At 39.5% G+C, this 24,354-nt stretch overlaps 1 protein-coding gene across 1 annotated transcript in view; it reads left to right on the forward strand.

Moving 5' to 3' along the window:
- The window catches only part of piezo1 (piezo-type mechanosensitive ion channel component 1), a 79,864-nt gene that overhangs the window by 12,227 nt on the left and 43,283 nt on the right, over window positions 1–24,354 (forward strand). Inside the window, exons 3-15 of the mRNA XM_054599755.1 lie at window positions 9,384–9,549; window positions 9,830–9,971; window positions 10,522–10,759; window positions 11,795–12,008; window positions 17,487–17,658; window positions 18,379–18,480; window positions 18,688–18,760; window positions 19,582–19,688; window positions 21,137–21,216; window positions 22,021–22,201; window positions 22,654–22,759; window positions 23,639–23,817; window positions 24,096–24,244. Of these exons, the coding sequence (XP_054455730.1) occupies window positions 9,384–9,549; window positions 9,830–9,971; window positions 10,522–10,759; window positions 11,795–12,008; window positions 17,487–17,658; window positions 18,379–18,480; window positions 18,688–18,760; window positions 19,582–19,688; window positions 21,137–21,216; window positions 22,021–22,201; window positions 22,654–22,759; window positions 23,639–23,817; window positions 24,096–24,244 (1,909 nt within the window). The remainder of the gene's footprint in view (window positions 1–9,383; window positions 9,550–9,829; window positions 9,972–10,521; window positions 10,760–11,794; window positions 12,009–17,486; window positions 17,659–18,378; window positions 18,481–18,687; window positions 18,761–19,581; window positions 19,689–21,136; window positions 21,217–22,020; window positions 22,202–22,653; window positions 22,760–23,638; window positions 23,818–24,095; window positions 24,245–24,354) is intronic.

The raw sequence follows: 24,354 nt of genomic DNA on the forward strand, positions 1-24,354 counted from the left end.
CCTTTTGTCTTGTTATATCAAGAACATTTCCCATTTTTATGCAAAATACACAAACCTAGTTAACAGAATAATCATTATAACAGAGTAATTTGGTAAGTAGTAATAACAAATAACCCTGGTGAACAACCCCCTACCATAAGATATGATAAGCCAAGAAATAAAAACTGATTCATAAATGTAATGGGGTGCACTGTTGGCCACCTCTCACCAGTGTTGGTATGAGTCCAGGTTCATCCCACACAATGAGCCTGTTAATAATCTGAATGTTGATAATTATTTATAAAATGACATCTGCGGAGCCTTCTGATATCTGTAAATTTTGAACAAGTCTAACCAAAACAACGGCTCCTTACTATTTTCACAACCACAGCTTGTTTGATTGCTGATATTGTCGGGTAACAGAAGTTCTGACTGGACCAGTTGATGAAGCCCCAATTACTGCTCCAACTCTTTACTTATTCTATACTATACCTATTGGAGTCCCGATGATGTTTGATTCGATGCAAAGTAGTTTATTCTTTAAGCAAAGAATTCAACCAGAGAGTGAACTGGTTTGTTCTGTTCTTGACATGGTCTTATATAGTGTCACTGCCTTTTTGATCTGTAAGCTCTGCCCTGTTTCCATTGACCTGCAGGTGCGCTGAGCTTTCCCTTATCACAATCGTCTGTTCTCTCTGTCTTCTTTAATTGTGGTTGGAAAGTCCATGACTCAGCATTCTCACACCTGCACTTTTATATGCTTTCTCTTTTCTGCATGCAGTAGGGTGCTGAAGTATGTGTGTGTTTTTTCAGCAACCTTAAGTAATTTACTAAATTAAAAATACTAAATAAAAAAGGTTATATCTTAAACCATTCAAACCACTCTGTATTCACACTAATTTCAGTATGCAGATGTCATATACACTCACCGGCCACTTTATTAGGTACACCTTGCTAGTCCCGGGTTGGACCCCCTTTTGCCTTCAGAACTGCCTTAATTCTTCGTAGCATAGATTCAGCAAGGTGCTGGAAACATTCCTCAGAGATTTTGGTCCATATTGACATGATAGCAGCACGCTGTTGCTGCAGATTTGTCGGCTGCACATCAATGATGCGAATCTCCCGTTCCACCACATCCCAAAGGTGCTCTATTGGATTGAGATCTGGTGACTGTGGAGGCCATTGGAGTACAGTGAACTCATTGTCATGTTCAAGAAACCAGTTTGAGATGATGTGAGCTTTGTGACATGGTGCATTATCCTGCTGGAAGTAGCCATCAGAAGATGGGTACACTGGTCATAAAGGGATGGACATGGTCAGCAACAATACTCAGGTAGTCACTTAAATCCCCTTTCTTCCCCATTCTGATGCTCGGTTTGAACTTCAGCAAGTTGTCTTCACCACGTCTAGATGCCTAAATGCATTGAGTTGCTGCCATGTGATTGGCTGATTAGCTATTTGTGTTAACAAGCAATTGAACAGGTGTGCCTAATAAAGTGGCCGGTGATTGTATGTAAGCTTCAAACATTTAGGTATACTCAAACATTTAGATATAATCAATGTGGTAGTCTATAATGATTAAATCAAACTCCAACTATATCCATAAATCATGTTTTGTTGAAAGGAGTACAATGAAATGTAACTCTTTATAATCACATTTAAAACTACGTCATCAGTCAGTATTAATATATCTACAGGCTTGAAGTACTTATTTTCTGCCCGCCTGCATGACAGCTGCAGGACCTATAGCCATGTCAAAATACATTAGAAATTGTGCTCCCACAAGGCAGCTAACAATGGCTGATTTGTTCTTTCCCTACAGTGAAGTGGAAATAAAGTTTTCCAGCCAATACTTCAAACACAGAGACAAAGATATGACATGTGTTAGTACTGACATGGGTCCAAGTTTACATCAAACAAGTCCAGCACCCTTGGTAACAGGGTTTGAGCACTCAGCTGATTGCTGTTGCTTTGCTGGAAAAGTGGAGCATTGTTTTTTGCTCAATCTTTTTCTACTGTGCTTAAAATTAAGATTTGGCTTTTATTTATTTTTTTCAAAAATATGAGTGCTGTAGGGCTGCACAGTGGTGTAGTGGTTAGCACTGTCGCCTCACAGCAAGAGGGGCCGGGGTTCAATTCCCGGGCCAGACAACCTTCTGTGTGGAGTTTGCATGTTCTCCCCGTGTCAGCGTGGGTTCTCTCCGGGTTCTCCGGCTTCCTCCCACAGTCCAAAGACATGCAGCTTAGGTGCATTGAAGACTCTAAATTGCCCGTAGGTGTGGATGTGAGTGTGAGTGGTTGTCTGTCTATATATGTCAGCCCTGTGACAGACTGGTGACCTGTCCAGGTGAACCCTGCCTTCACCCATTGACAGCTGAGATCGGCTCCAGCACCCCTGCGACCCTTAACTGGATAAGCAGGTTACGGAAAATGGATGGATGGATGAGTGCTGTAATGTTTTCAGTCCGTCTTTTGGCCACCAACTTCATAATGGAAGTGTTCATTGGCTGACAATGTGGATGTGTGTTGAGCATGAATAGATTAATTACTGTGTGACAGAGCTCAGACAGACTAAGTAGGCTACAGTAATCAGTAGTTTCTTTCTTGGGGCACAAACATGGTCCACGTATGGTTCAGCCAAACCCTGATGGACATATTGAACATAGAGCTAATCACAGCGGTTTCCATGGCCACAGTAGTAAACAAACATGCCATATGTGGAAAAATGTGTACTGCTCTACTTACTGTGCAGAAGGAAGAAAAAAAAAAAGCATATACAAAGTGTTGCCGATGCATAGTGACATGTTCTTCTAAAACTTAATTGAATTGATCAACCATGATTGTTTGGATCAGAAGTGAACCCAAACGGAAAGGTTCAGCTTTCTCTTTTTGTTTCATGCTTTTGCACCCAGAGCTGTAATTATCAGGCTGCAGCTCATGCTTCATGACACACTCAGAAACCAGAGACACATACAACGGATTATGCATACATTGAAGCTTGCCTGGGTCCAGACCTTTGAATGCCAGACTAATCCATCCAATCAACCAAGTTTGAGTGGACGGATTAGTCTGGCATTGTGACATGAAACAGTGGTTTCTCCATTAAAAATCAATCAATGAATAAGCACAGCGGTGCCTATCAGCACCAGGGGCAGATATTGCATTTGTCAAGCCGTTGTTGAGTTGTTGTCAAGCCAAAGTCAACTGTTGTCAGCTATGCGCCAGAACCAAAGAGTAATAACAACAGTGGAGACAGCTACATACAACACTGCTGTTGCTATCAAGGCCTTCGTAAATAGTTTAAAAGTACAGAACAGCACTCTGCTTTGATGCCTGGACAGATTTATTATTTACCTCCATCTTTCTGCTACTAGACACTGGCATAGCTTCTATTTTCCGTGGTGTCATTGTTTGTCACGGACCCTCTTTTGTACTCTTCTCCAGCCTTCCTCATTTGTGTCCATAATATCCATAAATGTCCGTGATATCAGGCAACCTTGAAGAGTCTGTGTTCATGTACTCTTTTGAACCATATTTGTGCACTTATTCTTGATTTTGCCTCTGTACATTAATATAGTTAAACAATATATGTTATATTAAAAAAATACTTTTCTAATAATACACAATTTTGGAGGAAACTGTGTGTGTTTGTTTAAGTTCACTTCTTTCCTTGTATGTGTTCAAACTGCCTCTTTGTCCCTACTTTACTGTGTATAGTCTGCATGTGTTGTCTCAACCTTTATTAACTATGGTTAACAGTTTAACCTCAAACTAGCCAATGGACTCATGTTCACAGTGTTTACTGAGGTGATAAATCAAGTGATCATAGACTTCAATACAACCTGACCCTAGTGTTTGCAACCAGGAGAGTCTCCCCCTGCTGGCTAATTGAAATAATAAAAATTTGAGATACTTGTACGTAACTTGAATGTTTCCATTTCATGCAACGTTATACTTCCTTTATAATTAAGAGAGAAATATCCAATATCAATGTGTAGCTAAACAAAACATGGTGGGACTATAATTCACTGTTGTGAATTTTATCAACCAACAGCATAGTGGTTGAATTTAGTTGTAAGACTTGGTCCGCTTGTTGCTTGGTAATTTAAATAGAATGATCTGTAAACATTATAGGGACAAATGTTCTGAGACAGTTAATTGAGTTTAATTAGTTGTTTTTGGTTTATAATGCAAGTTCAGTATTAAGTAAACCCAGAATGCAACACACAAACTCTGTAAGAAGGTTAGGGTTTTTTTTGGTAATTTTTTTTCAGAATGGAGATAACGGCAGATGAGCTAGTCAGAGGGTTAGTGTTCTTGGGGCTGATCCAGTGGCTAATAAGACGGGAATGAGGTGCTTGCTTTGATGGCTGAGGGTGAGCAGGCAGGCAGGAGACTGCAAATCCAGAACAGGAGACTGTCAGGGGGAGGTGAAATGAGTGTTAACTCAGGAACAAAATTACAAAGAGGAGCAGGAGTAGCCACAAAGGGAAGGAACACTAAGAAACACAAGGAAAGGCCACAGGAGGGACAGAGAGCATGACGTATAGAGACATTTCTATGAAAGAACGACACAAATCTATGACTATCTAGGGAACAATTTGACCTGCAAAATAAAGTGTTTAACGCTTAACTTCTCAACCAACTACAGGATTAACATGCCATGTACCAAGTATGCATCAGCAGTTATGATCTAATGGTATATGATAGTGTTTCACTTGTTTGATCAATCTTTCTATACTGAGAACATCACTTTTAATACTTTAAGTATATGTTGTTGAAACTACTTATATACTTTACTTCAGTAACATTTCCAATGCAGGGCTTTAACCTGTAATTGAGTTTTACAGTGTGATATTGCAAATTTTACACAAGTGAAGATAAATACTTCCTCCACCCCAGGTATCATGTATGACACATAACAACTGACAATACACAATCTGAAGATTATAAATGTGTGGCTTTGAGTAGTTTCCCCGTTATTTTCCAAAAGGTTGAAATTAACTGACATTGTGATCATTAGTCCCAGTTCATATATATTTTTTTCTTTTCCAGTCCTCCCTACTGTCTCTCTTTCTGTCTCCCTGCTCTGGTAATCAAAATGTATAGAGATGCTTTTACTTTGGGTCGAGAATAGTTAAAAAGAGAGAGGGGTAAACAGAGCAATGGGGAATTCCCCTAAAGGAAAACCCGCAAGGCTGCCAAGACCCTGACATGTGCACACACATACGCACACCGAGTGACTCATAGGAAGCAGCACTGTTGGGCTCTGAGGAGTTTAAGTCAGAGCTACAGATTACCCAACAACTGGAATGTGTTCAAGTATTCAGTTATACTACTATACATCATGCATTAGTATTTTATTCTTACTAATCTCTATAAATTCATGATCCTCTGACATTATACAGTTAACAGTTATTGGCCACTATGAAATCAAAGATTGTATGTTTAAAACCATCAGGAGAATGAAGCATTTCTATTCTAAAATGGTGGGTATTGTTGTAAAGCAAGTGTATGAAGTGTGTTATTTTCATTGTTTTAAGTGATGAGGTCTGGATTACACAAGTAAATGTTACTCCTTAAACATTATAGATTACCATTTAATTAGTGCATTTAATTTTTTTTGTTTTGTTTTATGAAACAAAGCATATCTTTACATGTTGGATGGCACGTTTTTTCATTGCACTTTACTCAACTAAATACTACTTGCACCTGATGGTTCGTCAGTCCGTCTGATTGTCAGGTCCATTCAAGTGAGCGCGTTATCTCAAGAATTTCTTCAAATTTGGCACAAACGTACACTTGGATTCAAGAATGACTTGGTTGTATACATAGTAATATGGATGTGATTCATTTGGGAAATTAAGAAAACGTTAACTGACGGTTCATTGGTGTTGTTTCCGTTGTGCCAACACGTAATATTAACACATTAACTGCCAACAACCCATAATGCTTGTTAACAGGTCCTGGTCATTTCATTTATTTAATGTAAGTCTCTGCACTCTGTTGCTCTAAATCTTGTTAAAGTCCATTATGAAAGTGTCATAGCCAAACAAAACATACTGTGTGATACCTCCATACTGTAATCTAGTTTGTTCTGTGTGCCCTTAACTGGACCTGCATACTCACAGAGATAAAGACAGTTTGAGACATGAAAAGACAATGTTGAGATCAGATGGTATGTTGCCAGATTGGCATATAAATACAAGTTTGTGTTGCATGTGTTAACAAGTCTAAATGAGATCCAAGGCTACAGAGCAGATGTAAGCAGGAGGAAGGGTTCCTATCCTCTGTGTCTGCTGAATGTAAAAGAAGACATTTATTTTCTAGCATGTAATCCACTTACATTTTAGAAGTTGATAGAATATTATGACTCCTCTTTGCTTTGGAAACCTTCTTTGGACCGTTTAAAACGGGCAGCATTCTATATTATATATCTAATAACCAATTCAATTTATGGAAACGTTTATTGTGGAGGTTAGAGAGTCTTCAGTTTTTTGTTAATTCAGGACTGTGACATAGAAGTGAGCTTTACTACGGAGCTTTACTCGGACAAATCAACAACTTTTATGACATTTTTTCCCAATTATCTTCTGTCCTCCATCAGTACTGCAACCACAGTAAAGAAGGAAAGGGACCGTGGAACATCATTTGGCGCCAGCTGTGGATGTACCTGTAGCAGTACTGTCATGTTTGACAAAATCAATGTACATTTTTCATACATTTGAATGCCCAAAGGCCATGATTTAAATAGGTAGACAAACCCAGCAATGATCCAAATTCTTTGTTTAACGCGTTAATTGTACAGTTAGCAGGTCTTTCCTGAGCGTTTTTTGTTTTGGACCTTTTTCGGTGACACTCCTCCCATCTCTTTTCTGACGCAGAGCTCCTCCTCATGGATGCCAACAAAAATGATTGATGGTTCAGCAGTGAACACTGCTTTGTCTAAATGTATTTTGGAGTATATCAGTATTTAGTTATTGAAGTCTATACAAGTGAATAATGCAAAGAGAGTACACTTTTGAAGCCTGATTAGCTATATTGTTAGTTGCATTAGGTGTATGGCTGTAACGCGAACAAAATGGAGCAGTTCGTCAGAAATGCGTTACAGCCCTCAGGATTCCCAGCGTAACGTTCCGGCTCGCTGACTCGGACCTCCGAGACCGGCGGTGAACTCGCTGGTAACAGCTCAGGGTGAACCGGAGCAGATGTTGAACCTGGTGCATCAAGGCAGTCACAGCCTGTCCCTGGTTCACTAGGGTCTGGCGAACCTCGGCGGTGGTGGCGGCGAACTGGGTCTCATGTCTCTGGACAGCCTCTTCCATCGACACGAACCGAGCCTGTGGCGAGGTGTCATATGCTGGATCCATGTTATAGCCAGATCGTACTGTCACGGGTGAGGTGTGGACCCAAATGCAGTACGACAGGGAGACAGAGTAATGTTCAGGAGCTTTAATGAAAGCGGAGTACACAGCAGACAAACAGGCAGGAGATGACTCACGGTGAATATTCCACTCGAGCGAGCGCTGAACCATCAGCAGAGCAGGCAGACAGAACCCAGAGGAAGCGGAGGCTAATCTCGTGGTCGGGAACAGAAGGCTGAGGCGGTTAACCGGGGCAGAGGCAAGGCAGGAATAACGTGGTCGGGGACGGAAGGCTGAGTCACTTACCGGGGCAGAGGCAAGGCGGAGAAGTCCAAACAAGCGGGGTTGGCAACGGGAAATCAGTCCGGGGGATAACGCTGGAAGGTCTGGCATGATGAGAGCAGGTGAGAGTGATGGTGCTGATGAGGTGGGTGTGGCAGACAGGTGCACTGCATGAGGCTGATTAGGTGATGGGAGAGTGTGGTGAGAGAGAGGGGCTGGGCTGTGAGCTGAGAGAAATAGACAGAGTGGGAAGAGTGAACAGGCGTGACTGTGACACTGAGAAGTCAAACTTTTTTTGCCTTGTGCACCACTGAGCAACACAGGAATGAACGGGGTGGCGCATGGTCTATATCCACACCACAGCGGCAATAGTGGGGCCAACATGCAATAAATGTTTCAGAATTTAATTGGCACGACAACATTTATTTATGAGGCTGCTGAAAGCCTTTTCACCGTGGATCTACTTACAGCATGTCACTGGTTTCATCACAACTTTATTGTGGATCACACTACTCAGAACTCGCCCGACAAAAAACACTGCATCTGCACACCACTGTGCATCATGTAATGGATGGAAGTTAGAAACATTAGGGGAAGGAGCAGGCTGGACATGATATTAACCATTCCCTCACCCTGAATCATTAGGGTGTGATTACATAAATGTAACAAGACCGGAGGAATGCAGCTCTGACATAATGTCGTGGATGGCTGTAGTGACTCAGCAGTAACCAACTCCTACCACCTGTCCAGTACTATTCCCACAACCGCTGGACAAGAGGTCTGCTGTGGATTGGCATTTCTACCATTGTTACCCCTTGACCAACATATTGGTTCACGTTAAAGTAACTTCATCATTTTCTTATTCCATTTCTGTGGAATATATATACACTGTAAATATCACTGGTTTTAAAGCTCTGAAACAGCTTTGCTGGTCACATTGAGATTTGAGGACTCACTGCGCTCAACAAATAAAAAAGTTGATGATATCATGCTATTGTCTGGATGTTACAGAGTGGCACTCTGTAACATCCAGACTATTCATTTGAACGATTAATACAAAATTAAAATGTGTTGGTGTAACATAGCTTTTTACAGTATATGATCGAATTAAGGAGAAAGCTTTTTCAGTCATAATTCATAAATCATATGGGATATAGCAGCGTTGCACCTCAATTCATTTCAAGAATAAAACATGGGAGCAGTCTGATGTGTGTGTTATGGTATAAGCATGGTTTCATCTTCATATGAAGGTCAACACAGAAGATGGCCATGTGAAACAGAAACTCACCACTTGCTGTCGCAGTGTAGCCGACACAACACTTCAGTGCCTCACCACAGCCTGGTTGTTAATAATCACTGATATGATCCAAATCCACACCCAATGATTATGTATATTGGCATGAAACAAGTAAAGGCTTCTAACTGTCCTGCTAGCTTTTGCATGCTCTCTTAGCTTTTGCATGAAAATAATAATATAGCTTTATAGCCCCTTGATAACGCCACTCATACTTACACCCAATTTCTGTCTTTCACTTTTGATGGAGCTATGTTAGCAATTTCCAACTGCATAAGCTAAACACATTCCATCTTCTCATCTGACTCTGAGTAAGATGGTTAAACAATAGGATTATTAACATGCCAGAATGCTCTCATCTTGTGTATGTTACTCTTGTTTTTGTTACATTTGACTGTAAATTGAACTCTGCTTCCTCAGGTTTAATCACAATCTTCTGTATTTCTTGTCTCTTTGTCTTCCAGGTCACACAGGACGGTTTATCTGGGTAGTTTTCTGTACCAGTCTACTCTTTGTACTGGCTCATATCTGCTTCCAGACAATACTATACACATATCCTCCTCTCAACATCGCCATAGGGGATAACTGTTCACAATGGGACACTATAACCATACATATAGGACTGTCCAGGTATGTAACTAGTGAAGCACCAGTTATACATGTCACTGTCACTTTTCAAGACAATGGTCTGATATGCTACAAATTAGATATGCACACATATTTTAAGTAATATAAAACAGGTAGCAGGAGCAGATTCATTATATCTGCCACCACAGGGTGAGAATGTGTAGAATATTTTAGAAAATATCAAAATATATGATTTTTAAGTTGCACCTACATTCTGGTATTTAAAAATGGGATCATCTTTGACCTCCCTTTACCTCCACATATGTATGTGTGTGTCTCGTAGGCTTCCCTTGGATGATCCTTGGAGTGTGTTACGCCTTCTGTGTCCTGACATGGGTGTGTGTGTGGTTGCCTTGATAACAATCATCCTCTGCAGCAGATTGGTCAGGAACAGAGAAATGGTGGCTGCTGCCAACATTACATCGGTGAGTCATGTGTATGTATGCAAGATTGTGATACAGTATGACCCCAGGAGTCACTGTGTTGGTGGGATAAAAGTCAAAGTTGACAGTGTTAATTATATGGAGGTGCTGTTTTATACAAGTTTTCTTAATACTTTTGTCTCAAAACTCTGTGTTTGAAATCCACAAGCGTAGTATTGAGATCCACAAATGCCTTTTTGATTCACAAATAAAAAATATATTTCACAAATGCCTGTTAGATAGTTGTACATGTTATATTACATGTAAAAGATATTCACAAATGCTTTTCATTTATTTGTAAATGAATTAAATGTATTTCATAGATATTTGTTTACATGTTAATATGTATTTGTATGTAGATTGTCGATCTGTTCACCCAAATATTATTGTGACAAATCTACCCCCATAACTTTATTACATAATATTATTAGATTGACTCAGTCTTATAAGTTATTTAAGTGCTTTTATAGGAAAAACATTCTTGTGCAGTCACTGTAATGTACTTTGCTATATAACACCTGTAACTTTTTTTCTGTTCCTTTCAAAACTTTAGCTTGAAGATGATTCAACAGAAAAAATCACAGATGATGAGGAGGAGGAAGAGGAGGATGAAGAGGAAGAGGCATCAGGAGATGAAGATGAAGAAGAAAGATCACTACCTGGCGAACCTGATGAGGAGGTTTCCACAGCAACCAGAGCAAAGCAGCTGGCTGAGCGTCTGAAGACCAAAGCTCGGAAAGTCCTACGGGACCTGGGGAAAATCGTGGCCATCGGCCTGCTGGCTTTGGCTGGTAGGATCTGTGTTACAACATTACCTTCTCAGGTTTACACATTTTTCACAACACATAAAGAAGAAACTGAAAAAAGCATAGTCCAGACACTGGTATTTGGTGCTCATTTCTAAAAATTCTGCCCAGATTTCCTTTTCAGGCTGTTTATATTCAGCACTGAAAAACACATTCATATCCAGAGACAGATGTTCACTGACCACCATTTCAAAATGACTAATATGCAAAAACACCTAGAAAATCTGTCATATGTGGCCAGACTGTCAGGGAAGCAACATTCTTTGACTGGTATGTCACCTTTAATTAGTTTAAGTTAAGGCCTCTGACAGTAATTAGATCTACATCATGATCTCAACTAGACCTGCACAGTAGAAGTTGTGGTGGTGATGTAAAGGTTATATATATGTTTCATATATGACATTCGAGAAACTGTGTAATGTTTTTTCTTTGTCTTCTTTTCACACTGTCAAAAACTACAAAGCTTGATAGCTGTAGTGGAGTAAAAAGAAAAAACTGTGAGTGCAAAAGTACAAAAAACATGCTCTTGAATTTATACTTGTATGCATTACCAAAACAATAAACAATATGGCCTTAAACAATATGGTTAACATTTTAATGTGTTCAAGGTATTAGGAAAATAGAACATTGTTTAAAGACCAAAGCTAATTTATTTGTCAGTGAAAATAAGCACTTCCTGCAAAATACAACTTGTAGAAGACAGCTTTGGAGGTATTAGATGACATATTTTACCCCCAGCTACTAGTCTTTATTCTAAGCTAGGAAAACAGCTCATAAACCTATAGTATGGCTGTTCTAGATGCACAAATATGAAGTTGATTTGTCTTGGTATTTGAGTAAGGGAAAGAGGAAATGTAATTGTTTCTGAAAATGTAAAAATTTATGTCAAAACATGCACAAATAGTTTTAGGCCGTTTAAATGAAGTCTTCTTTCTTCTCTGATCATTAACACTTAATTCCAAGGATTAAAATGATTTGACAGCAAGTACATACCTCCTGACCTCCTCATTTTCCTCCTAGGCATCACACTGCCCTCTGCCTTCTCAGCCATCTACTTCCTGCTTTTCATCGGCGTGTGCACGTGGTGGGCGTGCCACCTTCCCATCAGTCACCTGGGATTCAATGCACTGTGTGTGATGGTTGGCTTCTTCACTGCTGGTCACATGGTTTGTCTGTACGTGTACCAGAGTCTGCTGGCCCAGGCCCTGTTCCCCCCACACAGTCTGTGGGCCAGGTAAGACTGTAGCACACTGTGCAATAAATCATTTTAATTCAACTTAGTGTTGTTTCAATACACTGGTATTGACTATAACCGGTTGGTGAGTTTAACTGCGGTCCAGATCCATAAGAAATATAGTGTCTATATTGCCATAAGATATTTCTGGTCCCTAGACGAGGCTTCATACTGATTTTGGTGTCTTTGAACGGCATTTTCAGGTCAAAATTTCCCCTTGACTCCTTAAAAAGGTATACTGGAATACAAAAGGATTACATTTTTTATTAAATGTATGATGGATAGTAATTAGCTTATACAAACAATGGATCAAATTTCTTTGTGTTTATTGAAATATGCCGTTGATGATGAGCCTACAGAGAATTATTAGCAACTCTTAAGTTTTCCTTATATATATTCACCGATATATATATATATATAATAATCGTCCTGTGAAAATCTAATATTGTAATAGCCATTTCACGTGATTTTAACAAGGATTTCCACCACGGTGGTAAGAAGACAGGTAATATAATCTACTTAAGGTTAATTAGTTAAACAATATCTTTCTTAAATGAATGCAGAGTTTTCATTCAATATACATTCAGAAATATGTCCCCATGAATCAACACTTCCTGGACCTTAACAAAGGCAGGAATGGCAAGGGTTTCTTTTTTTTATGTGATCTAAATTTTCTCTGGGAAGAAAGGAAATTTGCTCTTTTCAAAATGAACTTCCAACATAGATTTACTTTTTTTTGTTTTACTTATGCAACAACACTACCTGGTTATGTTCAGGCAACAAAACTACTCGGTTAGGTTGAGGAAAAGATCATGGTTTCGGTTAAAATAAGTATGTTTGTTACCTAAAATAACGTTGTTTCACAACTGCTCTTAAGTAGACTACATAAGTTACACTTGGTTTCACACAGGACACAGTCCCCTGAGTTAAAATCCTGTGTTTGTTTGACCCATTCATCCTCCTCTTCCACACACCCTACAGAGACTTCCTCGCTCTTTTAACTGCATTAGTTGCTCTGACCATCTAATTATGACATGGATTGGTTTAAATGGAGTTAGTTGAAAGCCCAGTACATCTCACACAGACGCTAAACGGTGCCGCAGTGCATCTGTATCGGAGTCACAGGGGCATCAAGCTGTGGTATTTGACCAGTTGGGAGTGAAAACAGGTTGCAAATGCCATAATCTTTTTCCTCTGTGACCTAGAAATGCCTCTTTACTCCTTCCATGTTCCTTACTGTCTTCTCAGTTTAGTCAATGACATGTGATATTATTTAGGCAGTGGGCTTGAAGCTCAAGTTCCTTCCTCCCAGGAAACCATTACTATCTATTAATAGTGTGCTTGCCTTGCAATGTGGAATCTCTGTGTTAGTTTTAAGAGAAGAAAATAGAATGTGTGTTTTAGAGCAGAGGAATGTGAGGAGAGTGTGATTTTGGACTGGTATGTGTGGAATGACTAGCTAGCAGCTAGCAGCTGATCCTTCGTAACCTCACCTTTTTTACCCTATAGCTGAATTGCAGAAAGATGAAGTGCAGCATTCCACTATTACGTAAGACCTCTCCCACTCTCCGTTTCTCTCTCATCTATCATTACCAGGGTTCCTGCCAGGTATCTGTCGGTATACCTAGCTGTCAGCACACTGTGTATGTGTGTGTGTGTGTGTGTTAGTGTGTGTGTGTGAATGTCTGCCAGTTTATATCTCTATATATATTCATATTGATAATCATAAGTAATAATAAGTCTGAACAACTTAATTGATCAAGCTGTTGAGTTTGTTGTGTTTTTTGTGTTTTTAAGTATTAGACATTGTTGAGATACTCAAACACCTGTACACATTTTATCAATCAATATCAAAATGATTTGTGAAAAACATTTTTTCTGGTTTTTCATAAAATGTTAATATAAATCCTTCTTAAGTGGTAGAGCACTGGTATGGCAAATGCGTGGCATAATTTCAACCACCCAGAAGTCAATGTAAACCGTCAAATATTCTTAATGTTATCTTTTTACTTTATTATTGTGATCTATAGTTATTAAAAAAAAGTTATTCTAAAGAGAAACAAATAAATGATTGTATTTTATTTTAAAACTTACTTTGATTACTGGAAAATTATTGTCTTAAGTAGTTTTCATTATGTTATATAAACTAAAGTTAAACAGGTCATATTTCCCTCTTTTATATTTATTTTAAATTGCATTATATTTAAGCACATCAAGGTAGCATTATAACTTACCTTCAACCAATACTCATTTTTACTGAGTAGAGCTTGAACAGACGAGCAAAGTCCATTACCGCTGCTGTTGGTCACTGTGATTCAAACAGTGATCTCAACAGCATGCATAAGAATGAATTACAATAATTGTCTGATTAAGTTAGTTGTTTCAAATGTGATGTGATTTGTTAAGGTTGATCCTCCACGGCTTATTTTGGACTTGGCGTGGTGACACATTTTGAACTTCTTCTTTTTTGCTAACCGACAGTTCTGGGGTGTGGCTTTGACTTTATAGTCTGTGACGCTGTCTACTGATGTAAAACTATCATGTGACACTGGCACTGACGAAAAAACTGAAATATGAACCTGATAGGCCTGTCATCGGTTGTATCAGCTGAAAACTGGCCCATCAATCAGCAGCCGATAGATCTGTGCATCGGTATAGTCAAAACACATACTGTTGGTACTTTTGATACCTTTTATACCTTATACAACTATATCACCCTCTGCAGTGAGTCAAATTCTTCAGGAGCCAATCTGATGGGTCGTAAACATGGTTAGTGTAGTTTTTCTCTCACAGATTCAGGGAAAATATCTACTTTCTTGGAATCGATTGTGGGATAACTTAAGTCGGGTTATTGAATAATACGAAGTATTATACAGTGTAATTCAGACCTACAGAGAATAATTGTAAGCCACCTATATTCAGTTCCTGTTTGTGACTCCAAGTATTTACGACTTGATCTGTTGGGGTCTGTTTGACATTTGTTTAGATAAGAGAGAGGGGGAAAGAGAGAAAGGTTAGGTATTTGTGCAGAGAAAGACTTCAGTTAATCCATCCATGTTTTAACTTAGTATATTGCCTGGAAATCTTTCTCTTAGTGCTGTGGACCGTCAGATTTGTCACCTTTATTGCTAAAGGTGTAAAGGTACCATCTGGTCTGTGGGGAGAGTCTCTGAGAAAGTTTATTCAAAACTCCCCTGAAGTGATGAAAGGCCAGTTTGGAAGTATTAGAATGTCTCTGCAGTACTTAACCCCGGTAGTGGTTAGATACAGCCGTGTTGATCAACTTGCTGCACTTGAGAAAGCCTTAAAGGTTTAGTCTTTTTCTGCATTGAGAAAAAAAAATCAAGTTTATAAAAGTTTTTCAAGTTTATTGTAAATTAAATGTTCATGCCTGTGTCCTCATTCAAATTGTCTACAGGTAATTCAATCACTGTTTTTCTTGCTCTTCCTGACAACGCTAAAACCACAAAAAGAGCTTGTTAACTATGGTCTAAACTTTCTTCATTCCTCCAACATTGGTAATGTTTCCCTTCGTCAAAGGTTAGCTGAACTCTGTAGTTGCCAACCATGCTCTGCTACCAATGTTACTGAGAGCAAAGGCCTAGTTATCGGTTTATCATTAAACACCTTTCAAAATAAAAGCTCTCTACTCGACTATAACCAGAAGTGTTTCCTGTATTTTTCCTTCTATTTCATTAATCGTACTGAGTGCTGGGCAATGAGCAAAAAAAGTTACTTGAACTTGAACGCCAGATCCCCTTCTTCCACTTCTTCCAACTCTTCCTGGGGCTCCTAAGGCATTCCCAATTTTCAGATCCACATTCCACTCACTTGCATCTTAAGACATTCTCATTGTAGACATGAGGAGACAGGAATTGAGGAAATTACATGTCCTATCCCCTACAGCATCATCTTAAACAATATCAGTTTCTGATTTGCATTTGCCCTGTGTTTGCTCCCTATATGTGCAACAGGGTTTTTTTTCTTTCATTTTTGTCTCTCTGGATGTTACCTCCTAAGATAATCAGTTTGACAATCATCTGAGCATTAATATAAACCTGTGGTCTGTGTTTAGACTTTGTACAGATCAGTTAAACCAAAGGGTCTAAATGGACTTTACTGCTCAGACAGTTTTTGGTTGTATGGTTATTTTGTCAATCGAAACTACACCACACAGATCAACTGTTCTTTAAAAAGATGGTGAATCAGAAGAACCTAAAACTTAGAAGTAGGCCTAGTATCCATGACTAACTGATCTGCAAGATCCTGATCACGCAAGATTCCAGATATTAGTGTCAAAAGATTATGCAGATTTTTTCATCTTTTTTTTTCAGGGTGTAGTAAAATTTTAATGTTTGACAAATTCCATTTCAACTTTTGTTAAATATCTATCTCATCTCAATAAAACATGTAGATACAAATACAATATTATTTAAAAATCCTTTTGTCTATTTTCATTTTTAAGAGTCCCAAATGGGAGAGAGCGTACTTCAAAGCTCCGACATGAACAATATTGACTCAATACAACATATGGTTTTCTCTAACATCAATAAAGCAATAAATTCCTATTAGTATTGTTAGAAATAGTACTTTTCTCCAATGTTTTTGCAGATAACCTGCATAGTATTGTTTTTCATTTTTTCAATTGGACATGTAAGGTCCTTGTTCTTGTTTTAAAACATTCTGAATTTGTTACACCTCGTGGAAACACAGGAAAAACAGGACTCAATTACATTACCCAGACAGTAAGATCAGATTTAGAAAATTAGACTTTTCTTAACGGATCTGGTTCGGTTCACAGGTAGGCAGTCAGTACAAACACGTCATGCAGGGATAAGGCAAAACACTTGGTCAAGAAGAAACAGCCAGAGATCACAAACCAGGAACATGAACACTAGGAAAATCGCTGGAACGTAAAAAACAGAGGACTAGAAAGAACTGGCACAGAGATAGGGAAACAGAGGGTTTAAATTCACATGAGAGGTATAGGTGAATAGACACAGGTGGATTTAATCAGGGGCAGGAAAAACACAAAAGGGCAGGAAGTGAAGTTGTCTGAAACGATAGTATAGGTGGGTTACACAAAATAAAACAAGAAACACTGAAATTACCAAAATAAACAAATTTAACCAGGCCAACGTAACAAACACATGTGCTGCACAGAAAAAAAGGAGGGAAGACCACAAAGACAGAGAGTCACAAAAACACTAAAACTAGTAAAAAATTAAACCAAAACCAAGATCATGACAGAATTTGGCCAATAAACAGACTCTCTGATTAGTGGGTGTCTGGTATTTTTAAAGCTCCACTTGACCGGTCACTTAAAAAACAGACTCCACCTTCACCTAATCCTAATATTCTAGCTGCCTTACATCCTTCTGGCCACAACAACATTTGTTCAACATGTCATCAACTGCCTCCTGTTATCTTTATCTCCAACCCTTCTCACTCTTTCTCTTTATGTCTGTTTCTGTCTAGACTCTTTGGTCTGAAGGACATCATCATACCAGGAAACTGCTCCTCACCCTATGACCTAAACCTTAATGCAGGTCATGATTGGCCAGTTTACGTCAACCCAGGAATACTGTTCCTCCTCTACATTACCATAGCAACAGTTCTCAAGACAGGATATCATGGAACACCTAACCAGGTATCTGCTACTTCTTCATCACTGGTACCGACTGAAATGTGTCCATAGCAGAGAGTATTACAAAGAAAAAAGCTGGTTGGCATTGGATATGTAGATCAGTGCGTAATTGCATGATAGGCGAGACAGCGCAGATGTGTGGCAAACTTAAAAATTCTCTTCTGGATGGTTAGCTGTTTTGTTTATTGGGAATCTGTTGCTCAGCGAGTTACGACAGCATCACTTACTCTTGTTTACTTGTTCTTTGATCACAATTCCTGATTTAAATCACGTTTTCGTTCTAATTGTCAACTGTTTCACTAAATGTCCATGCATGGCTACATATGTTCAGACAACATTTCACTTTATTTAGTAAAGAATAAACATTCTTAAAGTGAGTGTGAAAGTAGTACTGTTTTGGTTTGGGTACCATAATTTAGATTATTTTGCCCTAATATTGAAACAACTCTTACTTCACTTAATAATAACATAATTATTTTTTGCATATTTTTAAATCTCTGACAATGCTTGCACTAAGATACTTGTAAGCAGATACAGTGAGATGAGCTTTTTCCACTGTTGTTGCTATCTTGCTTTGAAAGGCCAAATGATCAGTGCAGGAGCTAGCAAGCACAAGAGCTTTAAAACTTTAAAAATGTTTGCACATGCTTGTAGCGTAATTGGATTTTTTTTACTTCAGTTTTGACTTGTGTTTTTTATTAGATGCTGTATTTGTGTGTTTAGCAGGTTAAGGAAGAGCAGCAGCAGGAGAAAATAGAAGACGAGGAGATGGTTGAGCTAAGGTCATGGAATCAACAGAAAGATGATCATGAAGATGACACACAGGTCAATATTAATTTCTCTATGTGTAGTTAAGTAGTTCAAATTTGACCATTTTAAGAAACTACAATGAAAGTATGGACAAATTGCTTCATAAATAACACCTGAGAGTTGTACCAAGTGGAATGAAATTATTAGAAAAAGTCCCATTCTTTAATAAAACTGTATTCACATATCCACTTAAGTGTGTGTTTGCGTGCTTGTCTGTTTCAGCTCATGCTCCTGTCTAGGGGCACAGAAAGCAGCAGAGCAGGAACTATGGCTGGAGAAAGTGAGCCAGATTTGGGTATGAAATACTACATTTTTCACAGAAATCATCTAGCTGTCTGAATGGGGCAGCACAATCCAATGTGAACACACAGCATCACAAATCTGAAGCCAAAGGCAGTCGCTGTGGGTTCATGAATAGTGCTGATAGAAATAAATAAGAAATAATATTGATTGTGCCATATATCACCTCATGGATTGTCAGACCATTTTGTAAAGTTGGACAACAGTGCACCATTACATAAGAATAAGACGTCACTGACAAGAAAGCACACAGAGCACACAGAAGGGCAAAGCAATTTTCAAGAAAATAGTGCCAAACCTTTGTAAATTAAAGAGAACTAAATGTTGCATTGATTGATGCTGTGTACCCATTTCTATTAAAAGAGAAAAGTAGTCAAAAAGCAGGTGACCAAGATTACAGGGAGAAATTAGACAACTATAAAACAGCCAATCTGTAACTACAATAATCCCTTTTTATAGACCATTTCAACAGACTAACTTACTTCTCAGATACATTGATACATGATGTTATCTTGATCCTACTCAGTTGGTTGGGCCACTGTGGCTCAGTGGTAGAACAGGGTCATCCTTCAATCAGAGGATCGGCGGTTCAATCTTTGACTCCGCTAGTCCATCTTGATCTGTCCTTGGCAAGACACTTAACCCCGAATTGTTCCATGTATGAGTGGGTATGAATGTTAGCCTATATAGGCAGGTGTCACCTTGCATGGTAGCCCCTGCCATCAGTGTATAAATGGTTGTGAATGGGTGAATGATATTTACATTATCTGTTCTATGTAATCTTCCACATACTGAGGTGATTGTTGTTTTTGGCAGGTGCTAGTGGCGCCCCCAGTGGACCCCAACAGAGTGAAAGCCCGTTTTTCCTGCTGGGAAAGGTGGTCATGCAGCAGAGCTATGTCTGTGCTCTCATAGCCATGATGGTAACTATAAAAATAAGCCATGATTTTATACAAGACCAATGCAGTAGACTTTTCTGTATACGTAATGAACACAATTATTAACTTCATTAGTTAAAGTTACGGTGAGGAACTTTGAACTTGTTATGAAACGGTGATGCTGATGCCTCTGTATGACATTCATAAGTAAATAAGACAATCAGCTAGAAGATTGTCTATTTCTATATAGTTATTCTTAATGCTTGCAATCACCAGGTTGGATTCTGCGCGAAATCAGGTGAAATCAAGCAGGTTCACAGGGATCGCTAAAATCAACACAAAATGAAAGTTATTTGTAGTAACTTTAATATCACAGACTGGTTTTGGCACCTTTGTCTCTTCATGCTGTTAGATTACATTACATTACATTTACATTACATTCATTTAGCAGACGCTTTTATCCAAAGCGACTTACAGGAAGTGTATTCAACATAGGTATTCAAGAGAACTACTAGTCACCAGAAGTCATAAGTGCATCTCCTTTCTTAAACAAGCATCTAAAAGCATAAACCAGAGCAAAAGTATAGTGCAGAGGCAATATTACTAACAAACTAAAACAATAATTGCAACAAACTAATACGAATACAATAAGTGCAATAAGTGCGAGGAAGGCTCAGGGTAGTACTTCTTGAAGAGGTGAGTTTTCAGCCTAAAGATGGGCAGCGACTCTGCTGTCCTGACGTCAGTGGGGAGTTCATTCCTCCACTGAGGGGCCAGGACAGAAAAAAGCTGTGACCGGGTGGATCGGCCACAGGGACCTCTGAGCGACGGGGCAACCAGTCGCCCGAGGCAGCAGAGAGGAGTGGTCGGGCGGGGGTGTAGGGCTTGACCATGGCCTGGAGATAGGCCATGGTCAAGCTACTGTGACCTGCATACAAAAACAGCAACACAATTGTCACGGGGACTGTAAGTTTGGACCCAAACGCAGACACAGACAAGGGAAGTCATAGAAGTGAAAGAGTTTATTTTTAAGGGAATAATAAGTGGTTAGAATGACCAGGGTTGAGATGGAGCAGCGGTGACCACCAAGGGATTATTGTTCTAGCAAGGCAGGGCAGGCAGGGCAGGCAGAGCGGGGTGTGAGCGTGTCAGGTTGGGGAATGAGCAGGCAGGCAGGCAGGCAGGCAGGCAGGCAGGCAGGCAGGCAGGCAAACCAGGATGCTCCATGGAGGTTGTAACAAAGATCTGGCCCTGAAAGGATGGAAAGCTGGGGTAGATACAGTATACTGTTGGGTTGATGATAAGATGTTAGGCAGCTGAGCAGACTGGAACAGGTGAGGGGAATGAGTTGTTATCAGGAGGGAGCCGGGAGGAGACCAGGTAGGAGCCACGCCCACTCCACAAACACACAGACAGACAGGAAGAAGTACAGGGGGAACGCCTGGCTGTGACAACAATATGGCTTTCTTATGTGCTTTTTCCATGTTGTTCAGGTTTGGAGCATCACGTACCACAGCTGGCTGACCTTTGTGCTGCTGTTGTGGGCATGTCTCATCTGGATCCTGCGAGCCAGGTACCTGTAGCACTGACAGAACAAATCAGGACTCTGATAAACAACATTCAATTTCAATTCAATTCAGTTTATTTTGTATAGCCCAGAATCACAAATTACAAATTTGCCTCAGAGGGCTTTACAATCTGTGCACATGCATCCTCTGTCCTTACACCCTCACATCCTCTGTCCTTCCTCTGTCCTTACACCCTCATCCTCTGTCCTTACACCCTCACATCCTCTGTCTTACCCTCATCCTCTGTCCTTACACCCTCACATCCCTCACATCCTCTGTCCTTACACCCTCACATCCTCTGTCCTTACACCCTCACATCCTCTGTCCTTACACCCCTCTGTCCTTACACCCTCCCTCTGTCCTTAGACCCTCACCCTTGTCCTTAGACCCCTCTGTCATCATCCTCTGTCCTTACACCCCTCACATCCTCTGTCCTTCCCCTCACATCCTCTGTCCTTAGCACAGGAAAAACTCCCCTAAAAACCCCTTTAACAGGGAGAAAAAAGGAAGAAACCTCTGGGAGAACGACAGAGGAGGGATCCTTCTCCCAGGATGGACAGAATGCAATAGATGTCATGTGTACAGAATGAGCAGCATAACAGAGATAACATGATTATCTTTAATTGTAAAAGTTTTCCTAAATGCTTGGTGATTGCATTAATTGATTCCTACAGTCTAGGATTGTGTTTGGTCAGTGTCTGATCTTGTTAAACTGAACAAATACACATCTTAAATTTTAAGTGATTTCAACATACTGTTAGATAGATTTTTGCTGTCTGCTGCTGATAGTTTGCTGTCTCATTTTGTAGACGACATGCAGCCACACTGTGCTCCCCATTCATCCTGCTTTATGGACTTGCTCTGTGCTGTCTGCAGTATGTCTGGGCAATGGAGCTTCAGCCTGAACTGCCCACCACTGTGGGCAACATGAGTCTCAGACAGCTGGGACTAGACAGAGCCCAACACCCCTGTTTAAGACTGGGAGCTATGGTAAGATGAGAGAATATATACTGGGGGACTTGATGATGAAGTTAAAGTTGTGATATATTATGAGATACTGTATATTTGTCATCACTGACTGCTGGTTGTAGAAAGAGTAGGGGCTCATCGCTCCACACAGCAAGCCAGATTAAATGCTTCATCACAGCCAAAGGTACAGCCTGGCATCAGGTTTTAAATTGTGGGGCAGTTGTTTTAAATAAACTCAGCTGTGACTTGGCTCTTTCACATCATCAGTAAGGCAAAGTTTTGTCGCCTGTCATGGTAATTTCATTGGTTTAATAAATATGCACGAAATAGTTATATTGATTTCAGCAGCTGAATAAAGGGATTGATAATTTTGAGAGATTCCTTTTTAATCTCTCTCTCTCTCTCTCTCTCTCTCTCTCTCTCTCTCTCTCTCTCTCTCTCCCCCCCCCCCCCCCCCACCCCACTCCCTTCAGCTCCTGTTTACTTTGACCTTCTGGCTTTTAGTACGTCAGGCAGTGAAGGAAAACTTCAGCAGGAAGAGGAAAATGACCACACCACTACAGGAGGTCACTACAGGAGGTCAGATATATTTTACACACACACACACACATATACCCCTGTTCCATAATGATAAAACACTAATGCATAGCAGGTAATCACTTTTTTAGGTGTTTATACTACTTTACTCAATAAATGTAAACAAATGATTCAGTAATTAAAGAAATCGTTTATGTAAGGGGCGAGGCACGGTACAGACAGTCTCTAAGGGTTGGGGCTTATGCTCTGTACCATTCTCAAGTACAATCAATTGTTTTATATCCATGATATAAAGAGGCAAAGCAAGTGGTCCAACATAGTGAAGTAACATTCTTTAAAGTATTTTTTTCAACATTGTGTTAAATTAATGATTTGGGATAATCCTCATAACGTGCAGTTTTTATTGGAAAAACTGGACTTTCTACCAAAAAATCTACTTTGAAAACTATTGACAGTATTAAACTATTGACATTCAGCGCCATTACCTTGAGATTACTAAAACTTATTCTATAAGTGATTAGGGTATAATTTACAATGTAACAAATATCATCAGTATTTAATATTTAGGTAAAACATTCAGTACCAACTGAATAAAATATTGTGGACACCAATGTGAAGTGCTTCAGCAAATCACAATTTCCTTTGGGGTGAAAGTCAGCTTCCTAAAGGCCATGTCCTTTCACCAGCGTTTCATCTTCCCCAGAGGATTAATTTACAATTTTACAACTCTGAAAAATATCCAGCTTTGAACGCAAACAAACTTTTGGATGAATTATGGTCCCAGTCTGCAGAGCATGACAATGTTTTACATTTTTTCTTACCATGCACAGTATCTTTCTGATGACTTTTCATTTTACATTTTGCCATCAACATGTAATCCCTATTCCTTCACCCACTCTCTATCCCCTTATCCTTTTCAAGAGGGTGCTGGTAATGAATCAGTGTTGAAGGTTCTAGGAGGCATGGTGATGAGCTGTTATGCCAAGTACTGGATCTATGTGTGTGGAGGGATGTTCATCATGGTCTCTTTTGCTGGAAAACTTGTTGGATACAAAATCATCTACATGCTGCTGTTCCTGCTCTGCCTCTGTCTCTATCAGGTAGGAACAGGACGACAGACCAGGTATTCAGGCTGGCTGTCCACATTTTTATTGTTTATTTAGTCAACTCATCAGATACTTTGATAAACATAATTCTCACTGCAGAATATTGTTTTAGTTGAACCTCAGTATTTTGCCATTTTCTTTGTTTCTCAGTTTTTGACTAAAGTAAACACTCAGGTGCCTCTTCAAACTGTTGTCGTTATTTGCACATATTTACAAATACATGTTATTTCCAAAAACCTCTTGTATTAAGTGATTGAGTGATTATTTCCCAGGTGTACTATTCTCTGTGGAGACGTCTATTGAAGCTCTTCTGGTGGCTTGTTGTAGCCTACACAATGCTGGTGCTGATATCCATCTACACTTACCAGTTTGAAGACTTCCCTGGATACTGGAGAAACTTTACCGGTTTTACTGAAAAACAGTACGTTCTTTTATAAAAGTGTCTTTCTCTCCCCTTCTCTTCTCTGTCTCAGCTTCTCTTTCAGAAGTAGACTGATTCTGTTATCATTAGTTTATAGTTTGTGATTTCTT

Source organism: Anoplopoma fimbria, chromosome 6 (genome assembly GCF_027596085.1).
Source record: "Anoplopoma fimbria isolate UVic2021 breed Golden Eagle Sablefish chromosome 6, Afim_UVic_2022, whole genome shotgun sequence".
NCBI lineage: Eukaryota > Metazoa > Chordata > Actinopteri > Perciformes > Anoplopomatidae > Anoplopoma > Anoplopoma fimbria.